Consider the following 21434-nt stretch of genomic DNA (forward strand, 5'->3'; position numbering starts at 1 on the left):
TGCTGGTTCCGGCCCAAACTGAGCTGAGCTGAGTGGTTCCAACTGGACCCAATTGGTTCCAACGCAATCTGAGCCAATCTGAACTGAGCCAACTGGTTCTGATCCAATCCAACCCGATGCAAACCGATCTGAGCTGAGCCCAGCTGAGCTGAGCTGGGCTGCCTGGTTCTGGATCCGGCCCGAACCGAGCCGAGCTGGGCTGCGCTGAGCTGGCTCGAGCCAACTGGTACCAGTAGGACCCGACTGGTTCTGAGCCGATCTGAGCCGAGCACTTCCGAGCGGACCCGGTTCCGACTGAACCCGAGCGGTTCCGATCCGATCGCACCCCACCCGAGCGGTTCCGAACGCTTCCGATCCAACTGGAGCCGACCCGAGCGGTTCCGAGCTGACCCGACCCGACCCGCGCCCCCTCCCCTCGGGGGCCCGTGACGTCACGGGCGGGGGCGGGGCCGCGCGGAGCCGCGCGGCGCGCTCCCGCCGCCGCCCCTCACGGCCGCTCCCGCCTCCCGCGCCCCGGCCGGGCCCCCCCGCGCCCCCCGGGCCCCCGCCCCGCCTCGCCGCCTCCCGCCGCCGCCCCGCCCCGGCCCCGCCGGGCCCCCCGCCCCGCGCCGCCGCCTCCCGCCGCCGGCCGCCCCGGCCGCGTCCCCCCCCGGACCCCCCAGCCCCTCACGACCGCCTCCCGCCCCTCCGCCACCGCCGCCGCCGCCGCCGCCGCGCCCCGAGGTGAGTGCGGGCCCCCCCCCTCCCCGCGCCGGTCCGGCCCCCCCGCCCCGCCCCGGTATTGTTGTGGCGGAGCCGCGGGGGCGGGAGGAGGAGGGGGAGGCGCTTTGTTCCTCCCGGTACCGGGGATCGGCACCGGCTCCCCCCCCCACCCCCACCACGCCGTTGATGGGGGGGCCGGAATCCCCCCGCCCGTAACGGGGACACCCCCTCACCACCCCCCCCCCCTCCGCTCGGATCCGTCGGTGCACTGGGACCCCCCCCCCCCCGCCCCAGTACGGGCAACAGGGGAACGGGGGGAGCGCGGGGAGCCCCCACCCGCGGGGGTGCGCGGCCGGGGGGAGCCCGGGATGGGGGGGCAGCGCTGTGGGGACCCCGGGGTGGGAGGGCAGCGCTGTGGGGACCCCCAGGTTGGCACCCCCATGGGGACCCCCAGGTTGGCATCCCCGTGGGGACCCCCCGCCCGAGACGGGACCCGCCCGGGGCCGCGGCAGCCCAGGCCCCTCAGGGCACCCCCGGGTGTCCAGCAGCAAACTCTGTCGTGCCTGTTGTACCCTGAGGGCACCTCGGCCCCGGCCATGCCCAGGGCACCCCAAGTGTGCCCGTGGCAGCCCAGCTTTGCCCGTGGCACCCTGGTCGTGCCCAGCACACGCCGGCCACGGCCGTGGCCTGTGGCACCCGTGCTGTGCTTTTGTCCCCGTCCTTGTGCCTGTTGCGCCCCAGCTGTGCCTGTTGAACCCCAGCCGTGCCCACGGCGGCTTGGCCGCTCCTGTGGCACCCCAGCCGTGCCCAGGGCACCCCAGATCGGCCTGTGGCACCCCACATTTGTCTGTTGCGCTGTGACTGTGCCCGTGGCACCCCGATTTTGCCCGTGGCACCCTGGCCATGCCCGTGACACCCCATCTTTGCCTGTGGGAGCCTGGCTCTCCCTGTGGCACCCCAGCTGTGTTGTGGCACCCCAGCCATGCCTAGGGCACCCCAGTTTTCCCCATGACACCCCAGCTGTGCCAGTGACACCCCAGATGTGCCGGTGGCACCCCAGCTGTGCTGATGGCACCCCAGCTGTGCCCGTGACACCCCAGCTGTGCCCGTGACACCCCAGATGTGCCAGTGACACCCCAGATGTGCCGGTGGCACCCCAGCTGTGCTGATGGCACCCCAGCTGTGCCCGTGACACCCCAGCTGTGCCCGTGACACCCCAGATGTGCCGGTGGCACCCCAGCTGTGCTGATGGCACCCCAGCTGTGCCAGTGACACCCCCAGCTGTGCCCGTGACACCCCAGATGTGCCGGTGGCACCCCAGCTGTGCCCGTGACACCCCAGATATGCCGGTGGCACCCCAGCTGTGCCCGTGACACCCCAGCTGTGCCCGTGATACCCCAGATGTGGTGGTGTCACCCCAGCTGTGCCCGTGACACCCCAGATGTGGTGGTGTCACCCCAGCTGTGCCCGTGACACCCCAGATATGCCGGTGGCACCCCAGCTGTGCCCGTGACACCCCAGATGTGGTGGTGTCACCCCAGCTGTGCCCGTGACACCCCAGATGTGCCGGTGGCACCCCAGCTGTGCTGATGGCACCCCAGCTGTGCCCGTGACTCCCCAGCTGTGCCCGTGATACCCCAGCTGTGCCTGTGGCACCCCAGCTGTACCGATGGCACCCCAGATGTGCCCGTGACACCCCAGCTGTGCCCATGACACCCCAGCTGTACCGATGGCACCCCAGATGTGCTGGTGTCACCCCAGTTGTGCCCGTGCCACCCCAGCTGTGCCCGTGCCACCCTCATCCCCCGCCCCAGGAAGCCCCGCCGGGGTGTCCCCCATTCCCACGCCCGTTCCCGGCCCCCCACCCTCCCGGAAATCCTTCCCGAGCCGGCGCTGGGGGCCCCCCCCCGGACCCCCCCAACTTCCTGCTTCCCGCCGGGCAGGGCAGAACAATTCCCGGCCGCATCCTGCCCGGCCGGGGCGGGGTGGGGGGGGGGGGGGGCACGGCGGGGGCACCGGGGGTTCCCGGGCAGGACGTGAGCGGGTGGGAAGCGCCCGGGCTCCGTTTCCTGCTCCGTGGGGTCCTCCCGGGGCCAGGCCGGAGGAGGGGCCGGGGGGGGGGGCAGGGTCGGGAAGCGGGGACCCCCCCCCACCCCCGGGGCGTGGGGTGCCCCCGGCCTCGTGACGAGGCGCTCCCTCAATGCCGCCTTGTCCCCGCGCCGCCCGCGTGACGCCGCTGCCCCGCGGCGCTGACCGGGCCCCGGCGTGGCCGTGTCCCCCCCCAGGGACCCCGCGCTGTCCCCCCCGCCCCGGCGCCACCATGGCCCCCGGCCGGCCGCTGGCCCTCGCCTCGCTGCTGGCCCTCGCCGCCGCCGCTGCCAGCGCCGCCGCTGCCACCGACGCGGGGACCTCGTGGAGCGCCGTGCCCAGGAGGACTGTCCCCTACGCGGGTGAGTGCCAGGGGGGCGCGGGGCGGGGGGAAACTGAGGCACGGCTGGTGGGCGCCTCGGTTGTGTCCCTTGTGTGCGGTGCTGGCTGCCGTCGCTGCTTCGGGTGGCTTTTGTCCCCCCAGAGCTTGTCAGCGCTGTGGGGCGGGTGGGTGAACCCAAACTGGGGTCTGGGGGCAGAGGGGGACATGCAGGGACTCCACCCTGTGTCCCCAGTCCTGTGCCAGTGCCCGGCAGCCTCAGCCCTGTGCCGTGTCACATCCCTGTGCCGTGTCCCCTGTGCCCATCCCTGTGCCATGTTCTTTGTCCCATCCCTGTGCCATGCCCCTGTGCCCATCCCTGTGCTGTGTCCCCTGTCCCCATCCCTGTGCCATGCCCCTGTGCCCATCCCTGTGCTGTGTCCCCTGTGCCCATCCCTGTGCCATGTCCCCTGTGCCCATCCCTGTGCCATGCCCCTTGTCCCATCCCTGTGCCATGCCCCTGTCCCCATCCCTGTGCCATGTTCTTTGTCCCATCCCTGTGCCGTGCCCCTTGTCCCATCCCTGTGCCATGTCCCCTGTGCCCATCCCTGTGCCGTGCCCCTTGTCCCATCCCTGTGCCATGTCCCCTGTGCCCACGCCCTGCCGCCACCCCATCCCATCCGTCTGCCATGTCCCTTGTCCCGTTCCTCTGCCGTTTCCTGTCCCCACGCCCTGCCACCATCCTGTCCCATCCTGCCACGTCCCTTGTCCCCATCCCTTTGCTGTGTCCCCTGTCCCCATCCCTGTGCCACGTCCCCCTGCTCTGCCAGCACCCCGAGGTTCCACCCTTGTCCCAAGCCAGCAGCCTCTGTCCCCTGCCCTCTGCCATCACCCTGTGTCCCCATCTGCTGTGCCCTGTGTCCCTGTGCCGTGCCAGCTCCAGCGTCCCTGTCCCTCTGGCATGCCCTGTGTCCCCGTGCCGTGCCAGCTCCAGCATCCCTGTCCCCGTGCCGTGCCCTGTGTCCCCGTGCCGTGCCCCATTGCCCTGTCCCTGTGCTGTGCCAGCTCCAGCGTCCCTGTCCCCGTGCCGTGCCCTGTGTCCCTGTGCCGTGCCCTGTGTCCCTGTGCTGTGCCAGCTCCAGCATCCCTGTCCCCGTGCCGTGCCCTGTGTCCCCGTGCCGTGCCCCATTACCCTGTCCCCATGCCGTGTCCCCTGTCCCCATGCCAGACCCCACCCCTCTGCTGTGCCACTGTCCCGTGCCTGACACTTTGCTCCTTTCACCGTGCCACTGTCCCCTGTCCTCATGCCTGGGACCGTCATCCCTGTCCCTTGTCCCCACATTTGGGATGCCCACCCTCAGCCGTGCCACCGTTCCTGTGCAGTGTCCCTTGTCCCCACGCCCAGGAACCCCACCCTCAGCCGTGCCACTGTCCCCGTGCCGTCCCCGTGCCGCCCCCGTGCCGTGCCAGCCCCACATCCCTGTCCCTGCCCGGGGGCCTCGGCGCTGTCCCGTCAATGGTTCCTTTCTGCGGGGCCCGGGGGTGGCCGGGGGGCGCGGGGGGGCCGCAGGGTCCCTGCAAAGGCCACTGTGTTCGCCCGGCACCGCCAGTGACAAAGGGCCCTTTGTGTGACACGGGGCCTGGGGGCACCGGGGGGTGGCCGGGGGCGGGGGGTGCTGTGGGGTCCCAGCTTGGTGTCCCCACAGATCTGTGGGATGGGGTCTGGCAGGGCTGGGGTGCTGTGGGGTCCCAGCTTGGTGTCCCCACAGATCTGTGGGATGGGGTCTGGCAGGGTTGGGGTGCTGTGGGGTCCCAGCTTGGTGTCCCTGCAGATCTGTGGGATGGGGTCTGGCAGGGCTGGGGTGCTGTGGGGTCCCAGCCTGGTGTCCCCACAGATCTGTGGGATGGGGTCTGGCAGGGTTAGGGTGCTGTGGGGTCCCAGCTTGGTGTCCCTGCAGATCTGTGGGATGGGGTCTGGCAGGGCTGGGGTGCTGTGGGGTCCCAGCTTGGTGTCCCCACAGAGCTGTGGGATGGGGTCTGGCAGGGTTGGGGTGCTGTGGGATCCCAGCCTGGTGTCCCTGTGTCCCTGCAGATCTGTGGGATGGGGTCTGGCAGGGTTGGGGTGCTGTGGGGTCCCAGCCCGGTGTCCCCGTGTCCCCGCAGAGCTGCAGGACGCAGCCAAGCGCTTCTCTCAGGGCGGGGTCTCGCACTACCTGACGCTGACGCTGGACGAGGCCGAGGGGCTGCTCTACGTGGGCGCCCGCGAGGCCGTGTTCGCCCTGGCCACCGGCACCGTGGAGCTCAAGGCGGCGGTGAGGCCCCGGGGCACCCCAAAACCGAGGGGGGGATTTGGGGCGGGGGGTGACGTTCCAGCCCCTGACCCCTCTCCCACCTCCAGATCTCCTGGGAGGCGCCTGTGGAGAAGAAAGCGGAGTGCGTGCAGAAGGGCAAGAACAACCAGGTCGGCACAGGGGTGCTGGGGGGGGATCGGGGCACCCTGGGTGTGTCCCCCTGTGCTGGCACCCTGTGTCCCCATCTGCCATGCCCTGTGTCCCTGTGCCGTGCCCCATTGCCCTGTCCCCGTGCCGTGTCCCCTGTCCCCATGCCAGACCCCACCCCTCTGCTGTGCCACTGTCCCGTGCCTGACACTTTGCTCCTTTCACCGTGCCACTGTCCCCTGTCCCCATGCCTGGGACCGTCATCCCTGTCCCTTGTCCCCACATTTGGGATGCCCACCCTCAGCCGTGCCACAGCTCCTGTGCCTGTGTCCCTTGTCCCCGCCCCTCAGCCGTGTCACTGTCCCCATGTCCCTTGTCCCCACACTCAGGACCCCCCACCCCTTTGCTGTGCCACCGTCCCCATATCTGGGACCCCCACCCCTTTGCTGTGCCACCGTCCCCATATCTGGGACCCCCACCCCTTTGCTGTGCCACTGTCCCTATATCTGGGACCCCCACCCCTTTGCTGTGCCACCGTCCCCATATCTGGACCCCCACCCCTTCACTGTGCCACTGTCCCTATATCTGGGACCCCCACCCCTTTGCTGTGCCACCGTCCCCGTGCTGTGTCCCTTGTCCCCGTGCCCAGGACCCCGCCGTGTTGTCACCCCCCTGATGTCCCCTCTGTCCCCTCCCAGACCGACTGCTTCAACTACGTGCGCTTCCTGCAGAGCTACAACAGCTCCCACCTCTACGCCTGCGGCACCTACGCCTTCCAGCCCAAGTGCACCTACATCGTGAGTGGGGGGCCCCAAAACCTGGGCCATCCCGAATTCTCCCCCCTGCCCCCCGGGGATGAGGCCTGTGGGGCGTCCCTGTCCCCAGGGGTGGCATTTGGGGTGGTTTTGTGTCCCTGAGAGAGGGTTGGGGGTGTCTCCTGTGCCCGTGGGGTGTTGTTGGGGTGTCCCTGTCCACAGGAGGGACATTCAGGGGTGTCCCTGTGTCCAGAGGGGTCATCTGAGAGGGGTCTCTGTCCCCAGGGTGGTCCAGGGGTGTTTGTGCCCCCAGGAGCATCATCCAGGAACATCCTTGTCCCCATAATCAATCATCCAGGGGTGTTTGTTCCCAGGAGGGTGCTCCAGGGGTGTCCCTGTCCCCGTAATGGGTCACCCAGCGGTGTCCCTGTGTCCAGCAGGATCATGGACGGGTGTCCTTGTCCCCATAACGGGTTATCTACAAGGGAGCATCATGCAGGGGTGTCCCTGTCCTCAGGAAGGTGGTTCAGGGATATCCTTGTCCCCAGGAGCATAATTTAGTGGTGTCCCTGTCCCCTTGGCAGCTCACCCAAGGGTGTCCCTGCTCCCAGAAGGATCACCCAGGGCTGTCCTTGTCCCCAGGACCATCATTTAAGGGTATCCCTGTCCCCTTGATGGGTTGTTCATGACTGTCCCTGTCCCAGAAGGATCGTCTGGGGGGTGTCCCTGTCCCTCATCCAGCACTGTCCCTGTCCCAGAAGGGTCACCTGGGAGGGTGTCCAAGTGTCTGGGGCCTGTCTGGGTGGGGGGCACATGAATTAGGGACCCCCACCCACCCCTGTGCCCCCCAGGAGCTGTCCGGCTTCACCTTGGACCAGGTGGCATTTGAGGACGGCAAAGGGAAGTGTCCCTACGACCCCACCAAGGGCCACACCGGCCTCATCGTGGGTAGGTGACCCCGCTGGCGTCCCCAGGGGGGTGCCCCCCGCGCCCGCCACGCCCCTAAATCCCTCCCTCACAGACGGGGAGCTCTACTCCGCCACCTTCAACAACTTCCTGGGCACGGAGCCCGTCATCCTGCGCAACCTGGGCCCACACTACTCCATGAAGACCGAGTACCTCACCTCGTGGCTCAACGGTGGGCACGGGGGCCACGGGGAGGGCACGGGGGCCACGGGGAGGGCACGGGGCAGGGCACGGGCCTGACGCTGCGGCTTTGCAGAGCCCCACTTCGTGGCGTCGGCGTTCGTGCCGGAGAGCGCGGGCAGCGGCGACGACGACAAGGTGTACTTCTTCTTCAGCGAGCGCGCCGTCGAGTACGACTGCTACGCCGAGCAGGTGGTGGCACGCGTGGCACGGGTCTGCAAGGTACGGGGCACTGCGGGTACTGGGGACGCTGGGGGCACTGGGGGTGCTGGGGGTGCTGGGGGTGCTGGGGGTACTGGGGACGCTGGGGGTACTGGGGACACTGAGGGTGCTGGGGACGCTGGGACACTGGGGGTACTGGGGGTACTGGGGGTACTGGGGACACTGAGGGCACTGGGGGCACTGGGGGTGCTGGGGACACTGAGGGCACTGGGGACGCTGGGGGTGCTGGGGGTGCTGGGGACACTGAGGGTGCTGGGGGTGCTGGGGGTACTGGGAGCACTGGGGGTACTGGGGACACTGGGGGTGCTGGGGGTGCTGGGGGTACTGGGGACGCTGGGGGTACTGGCGACACTGGGGACGCTGGGGACACTGGGGGTACTGGGGACACTGGGGGTGCTGGGGGCACTGGGGGTGCTGGGGGTACTGGGGGCGCTGGGAACACTGGGGGTGCTGGGGCACTGGGGGTACTGGGGGGACTGGGGGTGCTGGGGACGCTGGGGACACTGGGGGTGCTGGGGGTGCTGGGGGCACTGGGGGCACTGGGGGTGCTGGGGACACTGGGGGTGCTGGGGGCACTGGGGACACTGGGGGTACTGGGGACACTGGGGACGCTGGGGGTACTGGCGACACTGGGGGCACTGGGGACACTGGGGGTACTGGGGACACTGGGGGTACTGGGGGCACTGGGGGCACTGGGGGTGCTGGGGACACTGGGGGTGCTGGGGGCACTGGGGGCACTGGGGGTGCTGGGGACACTGGGGGTGCTGGGGGCACTGGGGACACTGGGGGTACTGGGGACACTGGGGACACTGGGGGTACTGGGGGCACTGGGGACACTGGGGGTACTGGCGACACTGGGGGTACTGGGGACACTGGGGGTACTGGGGACGCTGGGGGTACTGGCGACACTGGGGACACTGGGGGCACTGGGGGCACTGGGGGCACTGGGGGCACTCCCTGAGCCGCTGGTCAGGGTGCAGAGTTGTTGTGGCTCTGGGCAGTGCCAGCGCTGGGGGGTTTGTCCACCCCAATGCACCCCCAGTGCCAAGCCCAGCAGGGCATGGGCATGGGATGGATGCGTTTTCATCCAGGTTTCTATCGTTATCATCGTTATTATTAATATTATTAATATTAATAATCGTGGAATGAATGCATTTTTATTAGTGTTTCTATCGTTATCATCGTTATTATTATTATTATTAATATTAATTGTCGTGGAATGAATGCATTTTTATTAATGTTTTTCTCGTTATCATTGTTATTACTACTATTAATATTAATATTAATCGTCATGGAATGAATGCATTTTTATTAACGTTTCTATCGTCGTCATCATCATTATTAATATTAACAATCAAGGAATGAATGCGTTTTTATTAATATTTCTATTGTCATGATAATTATTATTAATATTAACCATGGAATGAATGCATTTTTATTAACATTTCTATTGTCATCATCACCATTGTTATTAATATTAATCATCATGGAGTGAATGCATTTTTATTAATATTTCTGTCATCATCGTCATTATTATTATCATCAATATTAACAATGAAATTAATGCATTTTTATTGATGTTTCTGTCGTCATCATCATTATTATTACCAACATTAATCATGGAGTTAATGTATTTTTATTACTTTTCCCATTATTATTATTATTATTATTATTATTAATTATAATAGAATTAATGTATTTTTATTACTTTTCCCATTGTTTTTATTATTCTTAATTCTTAATTACAATGGAATTAACGCATTTTTTTTACTTTTCCCATTATTATTATTATTATTAGTAATAATAATTATAATGGAATTAATGCATTTTAATTAATACTTCCGTTATTATCGCCATTATCATCACAAAATGAATGCATTCTATTAATATCATTATTATTATTATCGAAATGAATGCATTTCTATGAATATTTACACTCTCATCATAATGATGATGAAATTAATGCACTTTTATTGATGTTTACGTTGTTGTTATTATTGCTGCCATCATCAGGAAATTGATGCATTCCTATTAATCACCCCATTAGTATATTCATCATTAGCATTAATTTTTTCATGGATAATGTATGATAATGATGATGACCACCATGAAACCAATGCATCTTTATTAATAATTCCATTTTTATATTTATCATTACACCTATTATTATATTTATTATCATTAATTTTTTTTCATGTAAAATGATGATGACCATCATGAAACTAATGCATCTTTATTAATAATTCTATTATTATATTTATTACTCATTTTTATCATTAATTTTTTCATGTATATGATAATGATGATGACCACCATGAAACCAATGCATCTTTATTAATAATTCCATTTTTATATTTATTATTATATTCATTATTATCATTAATTTTTTCATGTATAATACATGATAATGATGATGACCACCGTGAAACTTTTATTAATAATTCCATTATTATATTTACTGTTATTTTAATCATATCATCAAACATTAGGGTGTGCCCGTGGTGGCCTTGTCACGGTGCCCATGGTCACCCTGGTGGCCTTGTCCTGATGCCCATGGTGGCCTTGTCCCAGTGCTCATGGTCACCATGGTGGCCTTGTCCCAGTGCTCATGGTCACTCTGGTGGCCTTGTCCTGGTGCCCGTGGTCACCCTGGTGGCCTTGTCCCAGTGTCTATGGTGGCCTTGTCCCGGTGCCCATGGTCAGCATGGTGGCCTTGTCCGGATGCCCATGATGGCCTTGTCCTGGTGCCCATGGTCACCCTGGTGGCCTTGTCCTGATGCCCATGATCGCCTTGTCCTGGTGCCCGTGGTCAGCATGGTGGCCTTGTCCTGATGCCCATGGTGGCCTTGTCCCGGTGACCCTGGTCACCATGATGGCCTTGTCCTGGTGCCCATGGTCACCCTGGTGGCCTTGTCCTGGTGCCCATGGTCACCATTGTGGCCATGTCCCAATGCCCATAGTGGCCTTGTCCCGGTGCCCATGGCGGCCTTGTCACAGTGCCCATGGTCACCCTTGGTAGCCTTGTCCCGGTGCCCGTGATGACCATGGCGGCCTTGTCCTGGTGCCCCTGGTCACCCTTGGTGGCCTTGTCCCGGTGCCCATGCTCAGCACGGTGGCCTTGTCCTGATGCCTGTGGTCACCCTTGGTGGCCTTGTCCTGGTGCCCGTGGTCACCATGGTGGCCTTGTCCCAGTGCCCACGGTCAGCATGGTGGCCTTGTCCTGGTGCCCGTGGTCACCCTTGGTGGCCTTGTCCTGGTGCCCGTGGTCACCATGGTGGCCTTGTCCCGGTGCCCCTGGTCACCCCGGCAGCCTTGTCCCGGTGCCCGTGGTCACGGCGGTGCCCGTGTGCCCGCGCAGGGGGACGTGGGCGGCGCGCGGACGCTGCAGAAGAAGTGGACGTCGTTCCTCAAGGCGCGCCTGCTGTGCTCGGCGCCGGAGCAGCAGCTGCACTTCAACCGCCTGCAGGCCGTGTTCACGCTGCCCGGCGCCCGCTGGCAGGACACCGCCTTCTTCGGCGTCTTCCGCGCCCGCTGGTGAGTGCCCGCGGGGACGGCGCCGCGGGGCAACGGCACCCACGCTGCTGGCCGTGTCCCGGTGGCCGCGGTGGCCTTGTCCTGGTGCCCATGGTGGCTGTGTGCCTGTGCCTGTGGTGGCCTTGTCCTGGTGCCCATGGTGGCCTTGTCCTGGTGCCCATGGTGGCTGTGTGCCTGTGCCTGTGGTGGCCTTGTCCTGGTGCCCATGGTGGCCTTGTCCTGGTGCCCATGGTGGCTGTGTGCCTGTGCCTGTGGTGGCCTTGTCCTGGTGCCCATGGTGGCCTTGTCCTGGTGCCCATGGTGGCTGTGTGCCTGTGCCTGTGGTGGCCTTGTCCTGGTGCCCATGGTGGCCTTGTCCTGGTTCCCATGGTGGCTGTGTGCCTGTGCCTGTGGTGGCCTTGTCCTGGTGCCCATGGTAGCTGTGTGCCTGTGCCTGTGGTGGCCTTGTCCTGGTGCCCATGGTAGCTGTGTGCCCATGCCTGTGGTGGCCTTGTCCTGGTGCCCATGGTGGCTGTGTGCCCGTGCCTGTGGTGGACTTGTCCTGGTGCCCATGGTGGCTGTGTCCCTGTGCCCATGGTGGCTGTGTCCCGGTGGCTGCAGTGGCCTTGTCCTGGTGCCCTGGTGCCCATGGTGCCCATGGTGGCTGTGTCCCTGTGCCCATGGTGGCCTTGCCCTGGTGCCCATGGTGGCCTTGATCAGGTGCCCTGGTGCCCATGGTCACCATGGTGGCTGTGTCCTGGTGCCCATGGTGGCCTTGCTCTGGTGCCCGTAGTGCCCATGGTGGCCTTGTCCTGGTGCCCATGGTGGCCTTGCCCACGTGCCTTGGTGCCCATGGTCACCATGGTGCCTGTGTCCCGGTGCCCATGGTGGCCTTGTCCTGGTGCCCATGGTCACCATGGTGGCTGTGTCCTGGTGCCCATGGTGGCCTTGTCCCGGTGCCCATGGTGGCCGTGTCCTGGTGCCCATGGTCACCATGGTGGCTGTGTCCTGGTGCCCATGGTGGCCGTGCCCTGGTGCCCATGGTGGCCTTGTCCTGGTGCCCTGGTGCCCATGGTGGCCGTGTCCCAGGATCTGTTGGCTGCCAACCGCCGGTGTGCCCGCAGGGGGGACGTGGACGTGTCGGCCATCTGCCGCTACCACATCCTGGAGGTGAAGAAGGCCTTCGAGGGGCCCTACAAGGAGTACCGCGAGCAGGCGCAGAAGTGGGGACGCTACTCGGGCGAGGTGCCCAGCCCCCGGCCCGGCGCGGTGAGTGCGGGCACCGGCAGCGGGCTGCGGGGTGGGTGGGCTCCGGATGTGGGGCTGGGGGTGCCCCCTGAGGGACTGGGACCCATCCGTGGGGCTGGGATCCATCCATGGGGCTGGGGGTGCCCCCTGAGGGACTGGGATCCATCCATGGGACTGGGATCCATCCATGGGGCTGGGATCCATCCATGGGGCTGGGGGTGCCCTCAGAGGGACTGGGATCCATCCATGGGACTGGGATCCATCCATGGGGCTGGGATCCATCCGTGGGACTGGGATCCATCCATGGGGCTGGGGGTGCCCTCAGAGGGACTGGGATCCATCCGTGGGACTGGGGGTGCCCTGCAAGGGACTGGGACCCATCCATGGGGCTGGGGGTGCCCCCTGAGGGACTGGGATCCATCCATGGAGCTGGGATCCATCCATGGGGCTGGGGGTGCCCCCTGAGGGACTGGGATCCATCCGTGGGGCTGGGATCCATCCGTGGGGCTGGGATCCATCCATGGGGCTGGGGGTGCCCTGCAAGGGACTGGGACCCATCCATGGGGCTGGGGGTGCCCTCAGAGGGACTGGGACCCATCCATGGGGCTGGGATCCATCCATGGGGCTGGGATCCATCCGTGGGACTGGGATCCATCCATGGGACTGGGATCCATCCATGGGGCTGGGGGTGCCCTGCAAGGGACTGGGATCCATCCACGTGTCCTTCGTGCCCTCCTGAGAGGATTTGGGATCCATCCACATGCCTTTTATGCCCTCCTAAGAGGGTTTATGATCCCATGCGCCGTCTGTGCCCTGCTGAGGGGACGTGGGACCCCCACCCCAGCCCCTGAGCGTGCCCGGTGCCCTCTCCCCGTGCAGTGCATCACGGACTGGCACCGTCAGAACGGCTTTGCCAGCTCTCTGGAGCTGCCGGACAACACGCTCAACTTCGCCAAGAAGCACCCGCTGATGGACGAGCCGGTGCCGCCGCAGCGCGGGCGCCCGCTGCTGCTCAAGAAGGACGCCAACTTCACCCAGCTCGTGGTGGACCGCGTGGCAGGGCTGGACGGGGCCACCTACGAGGTGCTGTTCATCGGCACAGGTAACGCCGGGCACGGGGCACAGGGGGGACGGGGCACAGAGGGGCGGCCCCGTGCCTGAGTGCCCGCCGTGCCCGCCGCAGGTGACGGCTGGGTGCACAAGGCGCTGGATCTGGGCACCCACATCCACCTGGTGGAGGAGCTGCAGGTCTTCGAGCCGGCGCAGCCCGTGGAGAGCCTGGCGCTGGCGGGCACCAAGGTGAGCGGGGCGGGGCTGGCGGTGCCACCGCGGTGTCACCCGGCGGCGTCACCTCACCGCCGTCCCACCCCTCCTGCCCCCGGCAGAAGCTGCTGTTCGCCGGGTCCCGCTTGCAGGTGGCACAGCTGCCCCTGGCCGACTGCGGGCGCTACCAGTCCTGCACCGACTGCGTCCTGGCACGGGACCCCTACTGCGCCTGGAGCCGCAACCGCAGCGCCTGCGTCCGCACCGACGGCCACAACGGGTACGGGGCACCGGGGCACCGGGCACACCAGGGACATCGGGGACATCAGGAACGGCTGGAGCTGGGCCAGGGAGGGTCAGGCTGGATTTTGGGAAAGGTTCTTCCCCCAGAGGGTGCCGGGTACAGCCCCGAGGCTGCTCCAGGAGCGTTTGGACAGCGCTGCCAGGGATGCCCAGGGTGGGATGATTTTGGGGTGTCAGTGCAGGGCCAGGGGTTGGGTCAGGGATCCCAGTGGGTTCTTCCCAGCTCAGGTCCCTGGGGAGGGGACACCACGAGGACCCCCCCTCACTGTGCCCTCCTCCCGCAGCTCCCACCTGGTGCAGGACGTGCTGAGCTCCGACACCGGCGCCTGCTCCGTGCCACAGGTGGCCAAGCAAGGTGAGCCCCTCCCGGTGCCACACGGGTGGGTGTCCCCATCCCACCCCATCCCACCCCATCCCATCCCATCCCATTGATCCCATCCCATCCCATCCCATCCCACCCCATGGATCCCACCCCATCCCATCCCACCCCATCCCACCCCATCCCATCCCATTGATCCCATCCCATCCCACCCCACCCCACCCCATCCCACTCCATCCATCCCATCCCACCCCATCCCACCCCATGGATCCCATCCCACCCCAGCCCACCCCCCATCCCCACTGACTGCCGGCTCCCCGCAGGGCCCCTCACGCCCAAGAACGTGACGGTGGTGGCGGGCACGGACCTGGTCCTCACGTGCCGCCTGGGCTCCAACCTGGCGCGGGCGCTCTGGACCTTCGAGGGCCGGGCGCTGGCGGCCGAGCAGGTGCTGGTGCTGGGCGAGGCGCGGCTGCGGGCGCTGGTGGTGCCGGGCGCGGGCGCGCAGCACAGCGGCACGTACCGCTGCCTGGCCGAGGAGCAGGGCGCCCGCCTGGCCGCCCAGGAGTACCGGGTGGCCGTGCTGGCGGGGCCGGGGGCGCCGCTGGAGACGCGGGCGCCGCTGGAGAGCCTGGGCGTGGTGTGGGTGCTGGCCGTGTGCCTGGGCGCCCTGTGCCTGCTGCTGCTGCTGGCCGTGCTGTCGCTGTGGCGCCGGCTGCGCCAGGAGCTGGGCAAGGGCGCCAAGGCCATCGAGAGCACCCTGGTGTACCCCATCGAGCTGCCCAAGGAGCCGCCCAGCCCGCGCTTCGTGTCCAGCGCCGCCTCCGACTCGGACGAGAAGCTCTGGGACCCTTCCAGCTACTACTACTCGGACGGCTCGCTCAAGATCGTGCCGGGCCACGCCAGCACAGCCGGCAGCGCCTGCTGCCGCAACGGCGGCCCCGGCGCCGCGTCGCCGCCCGCCGCCATCCCCGGGCAGCCGCTGCATTCGCCCACCCGCATCCACCTGGGCCCCCTGCGCGGCTCCGCGTCCAACGGCTACATCCGGCTGGCGCTGGGCGCCGAGGAGCGCCCGGCCTGCGCCGACCTGGCCGAGGAGCTGCGGCGCAAGCTGCAGCAGCGCCAGCCCCTGCCCGACTCCAACCCCGAGGAGTCGTCGGTGTGACAGCGCTACCTCAGCTCGGGCACCCCGGCGCGGGCACCCCGGCACCCGGCTTGGGGACAGCGGTGTCACCGCAGCGCCTGCCCTGGGGACAGGGTTGTCACCCCACCAGTGCCGGCGCCCACCTTGGGGACTGACAACGCTGGCACTGGGACGCACCTTGGGGACAGGAGTGCCGTGCTGGTACCTGCCCTGGGGACAGGATGGTCACCCCAGAGGCAGTGCCCACCTTGGGGACTGACACGCTGGCAGCGGTGCCCACCTTGGGGACAGGAGCGTCACCCCCGGCACCGGTACCTGCGCCGGGGATGGGATTGTCACCCTGGCATTGGTGCCCGCCTTGGGGACGGGATTGTCACCCTGACACCGCTGTCTGCCTTGGGGATGGGACTCCCACCCTGGGCACAGGACTGTCACCTGGGCACCCGCCCTGGGGACACGAGTGTCACCCTGGCACCGGTACCCGCCCTGGGGACAGCGCTGTCACCCAGCCCTGCCCCGGGGCCGTGCCACCGTGTCACCTCCGGGCGTCACCTCCGGGCGTCACCTCCGGGCTCCCGGTGCCCGTCTTGGGCCCCGGAGCTGCTCCCGGTCACCGCCTCCGCCTTCGGTACCGCGTCCCCCTGGAGGGACGGACCTTGGGGACCCCCCGGGCCCCGTGCCCCCCCCCCCGGGCGGTGGCCGCGGGCCGTTTTTTTGGGCTGATTTCCGAACCGATCGGGTTTTTCTTCCTGACAACTTTTCTATCGCCCCCCTCCCCACCCGTGTCCCCCCTCCCAGGGCTCTGTCCCCACCCTGCCCTGGCTGTTTGTCCCCCTCCCTCTCCACCTGTCCCCCCCCCCCTCCCCTGCACGACCCCCTCCCCTTTTGTATAACCCCCCTCCCCCCAGTGTAATTTATTTGTTACCGAAATATATTTATTTGATGTAAATACGTGAGTATTTTTATATTAATAATAAAAGGAGTTCCAAAAAAAAAAAAACCAAAACGAAAAACCCGAAAATCCCGGATTTCTCTCTGAAAGCGGCGCCCGCGGGGGCCGCGGTTGGTTCTGGGGGGGGCTCTGGGCCCCCTCCCGTGCTGAGCTCACGGAAAAAGCTCCGGCGGGGCTATAAAAGGGCAAAGCGGGGCTATAAAAGGGCAAAGCGGAGCCGTTCCCAGGCGGGGGGGGCCGGGCCGGGCCCGGGGTCAGCGCGGGGGGGTCCCCGGGGAGGCTCTGCTGGGAAAGGAGCAGGAAACGGGACCGGGATCCGGGGGGGGAGCGCTGGGAATGGGGTCAGGGGGCGGCCGGGGCGTGGGAAATGGGGCTGGGGGCGCGGGGCAGTGCTGGGATCCCGTAACGGGGAGGGGGAGCGCTGGGAGCCCCATTGCTGCTGGGACCCCACAGGGGGCAGGGGAGCCCCGGGATCCCCGTTCCTGGGTGGGGGCTGAGGCTTGGCACCCCATAAAAGTGTGGGGGTGATCCCTGGGACCCCATGGGGGGAGGGGGCTGGGATTCCTGGCACCCCAGAGTAGGGGAAGGGGAGCCCCGAGAGCCTCATAAACGGGGAGGGGGAGCCCTGGGACCCCCATTTCTGGGTGGGGATGAGGCTTGGGGACCCCATAACGAGGAGAGAGCCCTGGGACCCCCATTTCTGGGTGGGGGTGAGGCTTGGGGACCCCATAACGAGGAGAGAGCCCTGGGACCCCCATTTCTGGGTGGGGGTGAGGCCTGGGGACCCCATAACGAGGAGAGAGCCCTGGGACCCCCATTTCTGGGTGGGGGTGAGGCTTGGGGACCCCATAACGGGGAGAGAGCCCTGGGTCCCCATAGTGGGGAGAGATGGGAGCCTTGGACTCCCATAACTGGGGGAGCCCTGGGACCTCCATTGCTGGGGAGCGTGATCCCTGGGGACCCCAAAACTGGGGGCAGATGATCCCTGGAACCTCATGGAGGACGGGCTGGGATCGCTGAGACCCCATAGTGGGGAAGGGGAGCCCTGGGACCCCCATTGCTGAGGGAAGGGGGGATTGGGGACCCCAAAACCGGGGGGGATCCCCGGGTCCCCTCAGGGGGCTTCGAGCGGCCGCTGGCGCCCCCTGGCGGCGGCACCGGGGCTCTGCGGTGGGGGGGGGGACGGGACTGGAGAGTGCGCATGCGCCCTAACGGCCGGAGAGGGGCCCCTTCGGCCGCTTTCGGCCCTTCCCGTCTTCCTTCGGCCCTTCCCGGTTTCCTTCGGCATTTTCCGGCCCCGTTCATCCTCTTTCGGCTCTTTCCGTCTTCACTCGGCGCTTTCTCGCCCCCTTTCCGCCCACTTCGGCATTTTCCGCATCTCTTCGGCTCTTCACGCCTTCGCTCGGCCTTTGTCGGCTTCCCTCGACACTTCCCGATCTCGCTCGGTCTCTTTCCGTTCTCCCTCGGCCTTTCCCGTTCTTATTCGGCCCTTTCCGTCTCCCCTCGGCCATTTCCGTCTCCCCTCGGCCATTTCCGTTCCCCCCGCTCCCGGCGGGGCCATGGCCGGTGGTCGCCGCTCGCCGCCCGCTCGGTGCTGCCCCGGCCGGGTGGCGATGCCCGGTCCGTGCTGCCCGGGACGGGTGGCCGTGCCCAGCGTGCACCAGAGCCTGTCCGAGATGGACTTCGAGCGGGGTCCGGGGGGTTCCGTGGGGCTCCGGGGCTGGGGGTACAGGAGGGCCCGAGTACCGGTACCGGGGGAGCTCCGGGGGCTCTGGGTTGGGGTACCGGTACCGGAGGGGTCCGGGGTGGGCCCGGGGGTCCGTCCCTGCCTGACCCAGCCCCGGTGCCCGCAGGGATCTGGGCAGCGGCGCGGGACGGGGACGAGGCGCGGGTGCTGCAGCTGCTGGAGCGGCGCGGGGACCCCGCGGAGCCCGACCTGGCGGGGTACACGGCCCTGGTACGGGGGGCACGGGGGTCCCGGGCTGGCGGGGTACACGGCCCTGGTACGGGGGGCACGGGGGGCACGGGCTGGCGGGGTACACGGCCCTGGTACGGGGGGCACGGGCTGGCGGGGTACACGGCCCTGGTACGGGGGGCACGGGGGGCACGGGCTGGCGGGGTACACGGCCCTGGTACGGGGGGCACGGGGGTCCCGGGCTGGCGGGGTACACGGCCCTGGTACGGGGGGCACGGGGGGCACGGGCTGGCGGGGTACACGGCCCTGGTACGGGGGGCACGGGAGGCACGGGCTGGCGGGGTACACGGCCCTGGTACGGGGGGCACGGGAGGCACGGGCTGGCGGGGTACACGGCCCTGGTACGGGGGGCACGGGGTACACGGCCCTGGTACGGGGCACGGGGTACACGGCCCTGGTACAGGGGCACGGGGGTCCCGGCCCTGTCCCGGTGGACAGGCGGACCCCTCACCCACCCCTCCGTGCCCCCAGCACTACGCGAGCCGGAACGGGCACCTGGGGGTCTGCCGGCTGCTGCTGGAGCGGGGGGCTCCCTGCGATGCCCGCACCCCCGGCGGGGCCACCCCGCTGCACCGCGCCTGCTACTGCGGCCACCTGGCCGTCACCGAGCTGCTGCTGGCCCACGGCGCCGACCCCGCGGCCACCGACGGCGACGGCAGAACGGGGCTGCACAAGGTGGGGACCCCCGGACAAGGTGGGGGGGGTACGGGGGGATCCTATCCACAAGGTGGGTGGGGGGTACGGGGGGATCCCCCTGCCCAAATTGGGTGGGGGTTCTCCTCCCACGGGGTGCGTGTGGGGGCTCGGGGGTGTCCGTGTCACCCCGGGGGTGACGGAGGTGTCCCCCCCAAGGCCGCCGAGCAGGGGCACCGCGAGCTCTGCGCCCTCCTGCTCCGACAGCGCCCGGCCCTCGCCGCCCTCCGCGATGCCCGGGGCCGGAGCCCGCGGGACGGGGCTCACCCGGCCGTGTGGGACCTGCTGGACACCTGAGGGGACGGACACGGGACAGCCACCCCCACCCCCATGGACAGACACATGGCTGGCACTGTCCCTGTGCCACCTGTGCCCGCTGCCGGGGGTACCCGCGCAGGGAGGTGCAGACCCCCCGCCGCCTTCCAGGGGTTTCTGTTCCCTGAAGAAGGCACTAAAATGGAGGAAAGCAGCGTCTGTTGGAGTAGTGAGTTCCCGGTCGCGATCCCTGTGTCTGTACCTGTCCCTGTCCTGGTCTCGGTACCGATTCCGGTCCCGATCCCGGCCCCTGTGTCTGTACCTGTCCCGGTCCCGATGTCTGTCCCGGTCCCGAGTCCGGTCCCGGCTCCGATCCCGGTCCCTGTGTCTGTCCCGGTCCCGATTCCGGTCCCGGCCCCGATGGCGGTCCCTGTGTGTGTCCCGGTCGCGGTCCCGGTCCCGATTCCGGTCCCGGTCCGTGTGTCTGTCCCGGTCCCGGCGCCTCACGCCGCTTCTACTTTCGTACCCCGCCGCCGCGCCCCGCCCACTGCCTCCCTCTGGGCCAATCACCTCTCACTTTTCCTTCGTGGTCCCGCCTCCATCTGCGCCGCAGCCAATCACCTCTCGCCCTCCCATATGGTACCGCTCCTTCGCCCACCGTAACCAATCGCGTGCCACCGCGCCTCAGGCAGCGCAGCCAATCACCGCCCGCTCTGCCTTCCGGGGGGCGGAGCCTGGCGCTGTAAATAAGCCCCGGGGAAGATTTAAAGGCGCCGCGTCCTTTTAAAGCGGCCCCGGGCCCTCCCCGGTAACCGGGGCCCCTCCGGTAACCGCCCCGCCCCGCCCCCCCCCCCCCCCCCGCCGCGGAGCACACCCAGGTACAGATATAGATTTTTATTAACCCATCTGGCCAAAAAAACCCTCAAAAAACCCCATGAAATAAAATTCCACGGTCGGTTTCAAAACCGGGAGGGGGCGGCGGCGGGGGGAGGGGGCACAACCGGGAGGGGGAGGCCCGGCCCCCCCCCCATCCCCCCCGGGGGCCCGAGCTCCCCAAATATACAAATCAAACCTGAACAATAAATAGGAATTCCCGGGGGAGGAGGAAAGGTGGGGGTGGGGGTGAGGGGGGGGGTTTGCATAGAGGAAGATTTAATAAAAAAGGGGATTTTTTTTTTTTTTTTTTGCTTTTTTTTTTGTTTTTTTTTTTAACCTCTCCCTGTCCTGGCTTCTTGTTATTATTAATTATTAATTATTATTATTAATTATTATTATTATTTCTTCTAAAATCTCCCCGCGGAAGGACCTAGGAACTGATCGTCGAGATGTGATTAACAAAAATAATTAAACCTTCTCCCAATAACTTACTGGAGTTCACCCAGGGAACTTGTGCTTATTTTTTTTTTGGGGGGGGGGGGTGGGGGCAGTCTCCCCTCTCCCCTGCCCCTCAACCGGGGGGGTCCCGGGGGATTTGGGGGGACCCTCGGCCCCCTCCAGCCTGTACAACTTTGGTCGCTAGCGCTGTGTCACCCCAAAATCCAGACCCCAAACCCCACCCTGGGACCGACCCCGAGACCCTGAGACACCCCCGGGGTGGGGGGGGGGGGGGAGGGTGAGGGGGGGAAGGCACCGGACCCCCCCCCCCCTCCCGGAACGCTGTGACCCCCCCGGGGGTCCCGGGCTGGCTCCGGGGGTCCCCAGCTCTCCGTCCCCGCGTCCCCCGGAGCCCCCCGGGCCAGCGGGAAAAGGGGGGGTGGGCGCGGAGAAGGGGTTGGGATGGACCCGGGGGGACCCCGGAACACCGGAGAGGGGCCGGGATTCCCATCCTGGAGGTCCCAGAGAGGTGTAGGAGACGCCAAAGGGCCGGGATTCCCATCCCAAAATGGTGCAGGAGACCCCAAAGGGCTGCGATTCCCATCCCTGGGGTTCCTGGAAGGGTTGGGATGTCCATCCCTGGGGGTTCCTGGAAGGGTTGGGATGTCCATCCCAGGGTCTCCTGGAAGGGTTGGGATGTCCATCCCAGAGGGTTCCTGGAAGGGTTGGGATGTCCATCCCTGGGGTCTCCTGGAAGGGTTGGGATGTCCATCCTGGGGGTCTCC

The 21434-nt window shown here is 65.9% G+C and overlaps 2 protein-coding genes across 2 annotated transcripts; both read left to right on the forward strand.

The window, feature by feature from the left end:
* Window positions 1-649: 649 nt before the first annotated feature.
* Window positions 650-16323, forward strand: SEMA4C (semaphorin 4C). The gene is made up of 15 exons (XM_082298356.1): window positions 650-723; window positions 2988-3152; window positions 5273-5421; window positions 5508-5570; window positions 6246-6344; window positions 7154-7250; window positions 7324-7440; window positions 7525-7670; window positions 11029-11204; window positions 12308-12452; window positions 13311-13533; window positions 13615-13730; window positions 13817-13974; window positions 14282-14352; window positions 14640-16323. The coding sequence occupies exons 2-15, from the start codon at window positions 3023-3025 to the stop codon at window positions 15479-15481; spliced, it is 2532 nt and encodes an 843-aa protein (XP_082154482.1). The 5' UTR covers window positions 650-723; window positions 2988-3022; the 3' UTR covers window positions 15482-16323.
* Window positions 16324-17456: 1133 nt separating this feature from the next.
* On the forward strand, window positions 17457-21432 carry ANKRD39 (ankyrin repeat domain 39). The gene is made up of 4 exons (XM_082298138.1): window positions 17457-18104; window positions 18266-18369; window positions 18859-19062; window positions 19240-21432. The coding sequence occupies exons 1-4, from the start codon at window positions 17972-17974 to the stop codon at window positions 19375-19377; spliced, it is 579 nt and encodes a 192-aa protein (XP_082154264.1). The 5' UTR covers window positions 17457-17971; the 3' UTR covers window positions 19378-21432.
* The last annotated feature ends 2 nt before the right edge of the window (window positions 21433-21434 follow it).

Source organism: Coloeus monedula (assembly GCF_965178545.1).
Source record: "Coloeus monedula genome assembly, chromosome: 28".
In the NCBI taxonomy this organism is placed as follows: domain Eukaryota; kingdom Metazoa; phylum Chordata; class Aves; order Passeriformes; family Corvidae; genus Coloeus; species Coloeus monedula.